This window comes from Esox lucius, chromosome 2 (genome assembly GCF_011004845.1).
Source record: "Esox lucius isolate fEsoLuc1 chromosome 2, fEsoLuc1.pri, whole genome shotgun sequence".
NCBI lineage: Eukaryota > Metazoa > Chordata > Actinopteri > Esociformes > Esocidae > Esox > Esox lucius.
The window spans coordinates 18,580,491-18,588,147 of record NC_047570.1 but is presented as its reverse complement, the minus strand read 5'-3'; the positions used below and the strand labels follow the sequence as shown (position 1 = coordinate 18,588,147).

Genomic DNA, 7,657 nt, shown 5'->3' with positions numbered 1-7,657 from the left:
TCGTCAAAGTAAATCATTACAGTGAAACATCTTTGCATATACTTACATGTAAACTAATTCAGCCTTGCAGCAACTACATAAAATTGCAGCTTGTCTATTTAAACCAATTAGGCTGTAATTGGAATATACACATATTCTATTCATGAAAGAAAACAAACTTCACTCTTCTTAATCTTTTCATCTTTCCTTGAATTTAAACAAACCATCAAAGCAAAGGTATATCTGTAGGCCCATGCTGCTATTTCATTGCATGTTGATTGTCAATTTCCAGTGTTAGTTATTAGATTTACGCACTAATTATTCATATTTGTCCCACACAGCAATCTGAAATTAAGCCCATGAGCTCCCTGAGACAGCAGGACACTCAGCTTTACATAGCCACTGCATCCTTGAATGATGGGTGAAAACCATAATTACCTGTAAGTAGGTGATGCAAATGATGGCTGACATCAAAGTTCACTGCACTAGTGGTTTATATTCCTTGGAACGGCCCAATGAATTGTCTTCCGCATGGGAGAAGGCAGGGGTTGGTTAAAGGAGGTTGCTAAAAGGTTCCCCAGTGCTGTTCTGATACAACCGGACGTCTCATAGTTCAACTTTGTCTTTCAGTTAATTCAAATGCATTGGTAGGCAAAGGCCTAATATTGCTACACATTTGATATATAATGTTCTTCCGTAATCGGTCCTGCAGTCATGTGAACTTACATGGAAATAGACATTCAAGTATGGAATCACATCGAATGGGGAAGCAGGAGCAGAAGACCAGCTCCTTTAATGTTTTGCGCAGCTCCTGGCTCCTGTAAGCGTAGATAAGCGGGTCGATGAGCGAGTTGCAGATAATGAGGATGAGGTAGAGGTGAAAGTGGCTGAAGAAGCATTTGCAGGTGGGGTTTGTGGGGCAGGCGAGGACAAGAATGAGGTGGAGGAAGAACGGCCCCCAGCAGAGGATGAAGACCCCGAGCAGGATGGTCAGCGTGATGGCGCCCTTCATGCTCGTGGCCTGCCGTCGAGACTTGTGGACGGCCATGATGCGCCGTGAGTGCACGTGAGCCAAGATGAACATGTGCAAGTAGAGGACAGCGTTGAAAACGAGCGCAATGCAGAAGAAGGCGACGAGGCAGATGATGACGGCTTTGTGCGAATGGTAGACTATGAACAGTGTACTGGAGGTGATGCTGGTCAGCCACACCAGCACGATGAGGGCCACGGCGCGCCGCGTCGTCATGATGCTATGGTAGCGCAGCGCGTAGAAGATGGTGATGTATCGGTCGGCGGCGATGGTGCAGAGGAAGGACAGCGAGGACATCACCGAGCTGCAGTTCATGATGTCAATGACATTGTCCAGGTTCCTCAGTATCTCCGGGGCCTCAAGCAGCAAGTTGTCGTTGAGCAACAGGACTATGGTCTCCACCACATTGGCGATGCTGACCAGCATGTCGGAGACGGCCAGGCAGCAGATGAAGTAGTACATGGGGGAGTGCAGGTTGCGGTTCTTAATGATGGCCAGCACCACTAAGATGTTCTCCACCAGGCTAATGAGGCCCAGTGTAAGGAAAAGCCCCTGTGGGATATCGATGGAGCAGCCGTTTGAGTTCTGCTCTCCGGTGGTGTTGTTGATGGTGTTGTTATCGTCTATGTCCATGGAGCTCAGGTCCATGTGCTGGTGCATCATGAAGTTAAGATGGGTGGTGTTGTCTGTCATGTCTGCTGCTTTCTGCTGTTATAGGCTTCCGTTACTCTGTGAGTTGGTGCAGGGAACAATAGGGACTTGACCTTCACCACAGCGCAAACTCTGGCTGTGAGGGAAATGAAAACGGCTATATCAGATATTTATATTGGTCTTTCAGACTGTTACACTATGAACTGCGTGCTCTATATACATCAAATTATTTCCAGATAGGCTTCGATCTCAGGTTAAAAGAGCACAGGATGTGTAAGGTTAAGGTAGTTTAGCTTACCTTTAAGTAGCAACCCCGAAATGGGATGGTTTTCCACAATCTGAGGTATCCAGATGCGCACAGAGCCAAGAGCCCAGCTGCTCACAGTTGAGAATTATCCATTTGAAATGTTATCTTTCCCAAGCAACTGTTTAGATTCAGAGGTTTTTCCAATTGTATTTTAGTCATGCACATAGCCCATGCATGTTGTTTCCAAGTGAAAAGAATCCAAGTCCAAATGTAGGTCCTTGGTGCTGGATAGCATGTGGGAAAATTCCCTACCATTTGGACATTCAATTAGGCTTCAGTCAATAATAATATGTGAACTGCAGCCTTTCCAACTGAGCTCTCTGGCTCACAGTGACAGTGTGTTCTTAAAAGGGTATCTCTAACTCCTCCTTTCGCACGGCAAAAGCCAACCGCATGATTCTCAAACTGACACAAACTGTAATTGACGCGTGATCCCGCATTGGAAATATTTAACAAGATTAGGATGGAGAGGGTACAGTATGGATGTTCAAACTAATCTACTAAGGCAGAGCATTAATTAAGAAACTGAAAGACACCTTGAAAACATGTTCCACAGCACAAAATGTAATTTCATGTACACTAAGTGGCTAAGTGATTTAGACAAAGCACATACTACCTCATACCGTGGCATTTTATTGTTTTTATTATTTCATTGTTTTGGAAAAATATTACTGTAAATATTACCTTATTTTACATGGAAATGGCTGAACTATGTCTTTAAGACAAAAAGTTGTAAAGACACTCATTTTGTAAAGACATCACTACCAATTAGTCTACACAATGATCTATTTAAGAGAGTTCCGACTTAAGAAGTAGCATTCCATTTAACCAAACATACCAAAACAATATACTGTACATCCTTTAGTTAACTGTAAACTATGTTGATTTCAGAAAATGTGTCCAAAGAAAGATATATTTGTAAAAAAAAAAAAGTGAAATGTCTTCAGCCTTTAAAACAGTCCATCTCAGTTACATCTTAGAGCTTGCGTAACCAAACTTTTCCTCTGGTGATTTCATGGAAGGTAATAAACACAAAACCTAAATTCGGACAGAAGGCAGCTCTTTCCGAATGGTGGACTACAGTAAGCAGGCAGACTGTCCATTGTGACCGCGTAAGACTGGGTGAGAAGGAGAATTCTCTGTTCCCTCAGGCCCAGATCTGTATCAGCCTTCAGAGGAGCACCACTGTCATCTGGGACTGCACCTTCTGACCTGACCGCATTGAATCAACATCTGGGACTGTCACACAGACTCTGCAACAGGGGTAGCCAACAGCCCAGTCTGTTTGTGATCCAGGTGTGTGTGTACATTTGGACACCAGAAGTCCCCACAAACATACCAAAACCTAACAAATCAGTCCCCACAAGTTTTTTTGTCTGGTTCCCACTAGAACAAAAAACCTAGGGTTAGGTTTAGGTTATAAAAAGGGTATTGTGTGATGAGTGGTTAATGTAAAAAGTGGGCATAGTATGAATCTGAGTTACTTTTAGGTTAAAGCATTACAGGCTAGGTTCAGGCGTTAGAGCTAGGTTAAGTTTGGGTTATTAAGGTTAAGATTAGTCTTATGTTAGTTTAAGGGTTAGGATTAGGGTAAAAGTTTAGGCTAGGAGGAGTTTGAGGTTTCTGCTCCCCTGAAGGATAGAAAAAGGATGTAAATTTTTTGTATACCTTAATTTCCCCGGGGAAGTCATTTAAGAACACATTTGTATTTACAACAACTACCTGGCAGTTAGCAAAAGACCATCTGTAGGGAAAGGGTATAGGGATGAAATATAAAGAAACAGAAAACACAGACAGAAGATATATGGCAACAGCACAGTACTAACAAGGAGATATTAAAACCAAACACATAGAGAGACACCGCTAAACTGTTAAAGAAAAATGCAATGACAATAGAGCATGACAACAGCATCCACAACAAAATCATAGACCTGTTAGCAGACAATATAAAAAACACTGCAGGACACGAGCATGTTTGGACCATAAGCAAAGCCAAACACAGGAAACATGGAAGACCCCCGAAGAACAGCCGACTAACATGAAGCAGTTTCATCTGGTTTTTTTTGTAGTTAGGTTTGAAATAGGACCTGGACGTGAATAGCAGAAGAGGTGTTGTATTTTGAAGAGGAGGTGTGCAGGAGACATCTCAGACAGCCCGTCTCTGGAGGTGTCAAGAGTGCAGTGATGTGTCCTGTATGGGGTGGGATCCAATGGCTGTTCTCTAATATCCGTTCCATTGTGAGTAAGGAGCATCTGGGAAAGCCCTCAAGCATACAAGATGAATATGAATGTGACACTGATAATACACATAGATGAGTGTTCCACGTCCTGGTTGGTCGTAAGCTGGTCAGGGGGAGTCAGGTGAGGCCTGTGTACCCGGGAAGTGTACCCACTTAGTGAGGCCTGTGTACCCCCGACATACTGCCCAGCTCAGGACACCAGAGGGGGAATAACATGATGAACACGGGATGCCGAAAGGTGTTTGTTCCTTTGTGCTTAGAGCCACACACGCACACAGTGTATGCTTCAGTGATTGTGTAACATTAGTTGGGCCTAAATGGGCTGCTATGAGTCTGTTTCAAGAGCTTGCGTTTATACATGCTTTTGACACTAAGTCCACAGAGTGAAGAATCGATTATACCTTCAGTCATCACTTTAGACATTATGAAGGTCAGGGAATGCACACACCGTCCCCATATGCAGCAAGACAGCAAAAACCACAGTGTATTGTAATGACAGGGACTGCTCTAACACATGTACAAGCCTTTCATGAGAAGTTATGCATTTCCTCTCATGTCGTTTTAAAGCCGTGATAGGGTAGGCGTATATGACCCACAGTAATACTTTGTCCAGTACAGGTTTCGTAGTCATGCTGTATTCCCGCCGCAGTCACAAGATGCAGTAAAACCAATTTGTTGTTCATCTGGGGATGACCCTTGGCCTGGAGGATGGAGGTTAAGCCCAACTCAGTATGCTTTTTAAAGTCTACAGTCACTAGTGAAAGTTTACATATCCATTCCACTCTCTTCACATTTAAACGTTTCATCTAACAAGGGATTAAATAATGTTGTTTTACCCTACACAGATCTACACAAGCCCAAGCAACAATTAAATGTAGAAGTAAAATTGAAAAAAAAAAAAAACGAAGAAATACAGTAAACTCAAAATGTTTTGGTTCAGTGACACATTATTAGCTTTTTTTGGTTATGGAGCTAATTTGCTGGTGGTCAGCTTTAATTTGAGTATTTGTCATCCACCTCTGATGACCCATTTAGAAAGTACATTGTATTTAATGTTAAATTAATTGTATATAATGTTAAATATAACATTATATACAATGAATGAAGTTGTCATTTTTAGTACTTAGTATTTATTGCCTAAAGTCAGCAACCCACACATCCCACACAAACCCACACAGGATATTAGATATCTTCCCTGTTGATGCTCTGCCAGGCCAGTACTGCAGCAATCTTCAATGTTGAGAAGTTCCTGACTGGTTTAGATTCTCTCTATCAGAAAGATATCTGTTTTGGGACCACTTGTATTCAGTATAATACGCTGCTTCTATGCGATTCTACCTGGAAAACGAAGTGTAAATGATCACAGTTATGCAGATGACACGCAGTGGTAAACTTATATTAGACATGGCAAAGCCACAAAAAGCTGCTAATCCGGAAAGCCTGTGAAAGACATATGGTAGTGGATAACATATTTTATTCTTTCAAACTCTGAAATGCTCACAAAAAACCTACTTTTATATAAAACCTTAATATATGTCTTAATTCTTACTATGTAGATGTCGTATGCCATATAACAAGAATTTCATTGTGAAGGATGACGCTGTGTTATTCGGTGCATTTGATAAACAAATGTATTGAACTTACTGGTTCAAATACTTTTGGTATTCAGTGTAGCTCTGTGTTTGTTAACGGTAGAAACATATTCTTTGAACCCACACAGCTGGTGTTTAGTATATGCCAGCTTACAGTACTGTGTGCATACATTTCTATATTTCTTTCATATTGGTCTCCCATAAAAATCAAATCTACAAAAATGACATTGCAAGTATCAGGCTTTACCAGATGAGCTATAGGGAATACAATGATTTTAAGGCTGATCAATGCTGATGCTAGTTTGTAGGATGATTCTCAGACAATTGTGAAAGCACTTTGAATGTATGAGTTAGAATTGGACAGACCAATATCTTAACCTAATACAACAGTTTTCTTTTAAATTGGCCTTTTCTATTAACTAATTGTGGGATGTAATTTCAGCAAGCAGAACAGTATAAGCTCACATTTAATTTGATTATAAACACTTATTGTTAATGGTGGAAATGGAAGTCCAATGTAAAGATAATTTCACCTGACCATATAAATAATAGACTGACCAGGTGATTTACAGACCTTTTCCTGTAACTAATAAGCCTATTAAGAAAGCCTAGTTATAGTCATACCAATGCACCGCGGCAGTTACTTTTGAGTGTTAAGAACTCTTTGTTCAGCCCCAGTGGAAGATGCATTTTACATATAATGTCTTTAGAAACCCCATCCTTATACGCCTGAGGCTCACACAGATGGAAATGTGCTTAATATGACTACAAACCCGAAGGACCAAGCTCCCTGTGGCCATGTATCTTAACATGGAAAGGGGTGTGTTGTGGGGCTGTGGAGGAGTGTACACCTCACATGAACAGCCCTCATGACCCAGGAACTGCAGTAGCTCCAGGTGAACTCGGGAACAAAGCCCTTGTTTAAAACAGCAACCATACCCAATAAATGAACAGCATTATAACATCATGTGGCTGGGGTAAAAAATAAAACTGTTTGGTATGAGTGGTTGAAATGCATGTTGTTGTTGTGGAATATCCCACAAGTCAATGTTTTCAGAATGTATGGTTTTTGAGTGTGTTGATGTCAAGAATATTTACAAAGTTTTAATCCCTTTATTGATGTAATGTATTTTTGTGAATTCATATGTCCTTAAATGGGTATGAAGTATATACTCTGATAGGAAACAACACATTTCTTGAGAATCCCAAGGGAATGAGAAACGATTAAATTATGCAAATAAGTATCATGTGATGGTTGCTTCCGTTTGCCAGATGGTCTTTTAAGGACAACAACTTGCACTCGTCAATCCCCTGGGCTACATCTCACTTATCACATTACCCAGAGAAATCAGTGAGACAGAATCTAAAGATTAAAGGGTTGGAGGAGGTAAAATATCATAAGTGCAAGGGAGAGAAAGTTAGGTTGAATAATATTCACCCTAATCAAGAGCCTAGCCAGCCATGGAGGAGGATATCGTGGATTCATGAGAAATAACTCAATACCATGCATATTATTTGAAGTTATAAGGTTCTGCATATCACAAAGCTTGGATTAATATAAGTCTGTCCCTCCATTTATTTCCATTAGAAACATTCTAGTTCATTTTATCAACAAAGCGAACAAAATAAATGTTATCAAAACAGCTTTTAACAGCCACAAGACCACACAGAGGGCTTGTGAATGGGGAACATATGATACAGTGGATATAAAAAGTATACACACCCCTGTTAAAATGCCAATTTCCTGTGATGTAAAAGAATCAGACAAAGATAAATTCTTTCAGAACTTTTTCCACCTTTAAAATGACCTTTAACGTGAACAATTAAATTGAAAAACAAACTGAAATCTTTGAGGGGG

The 7,657-nt window shown here is 40.7% G+C and overlaps 1 protein-coding gene across 1 annotated transcript; it reads right to left on the bottom strand.

Annotated features, from left to right (window-relative positions):
- Positions 1-2,263, bottom strand: mc1r (melanocortin 1 receptor). Its single transcript, XM_020056616.2, has 2 exons — positions 1,959-2,263; positions 1-1,796 (listed from the first exon to the last, which is right to left on the bottom strand). The coding sequence occupies exon 2, from the start codon at positions 1,700-1,702 to the stop codon at positions 692-694; it is 1,011 nt and encodes a 336-aa protein (XP_019912175.1). The 5' UTR covers positions 1,703-1,796; positions 1,959-2,263; the 3' UTR covers positions 1-691.
- Positions 2,264-7,657: the final 5,394 nt, after the last annotated feature.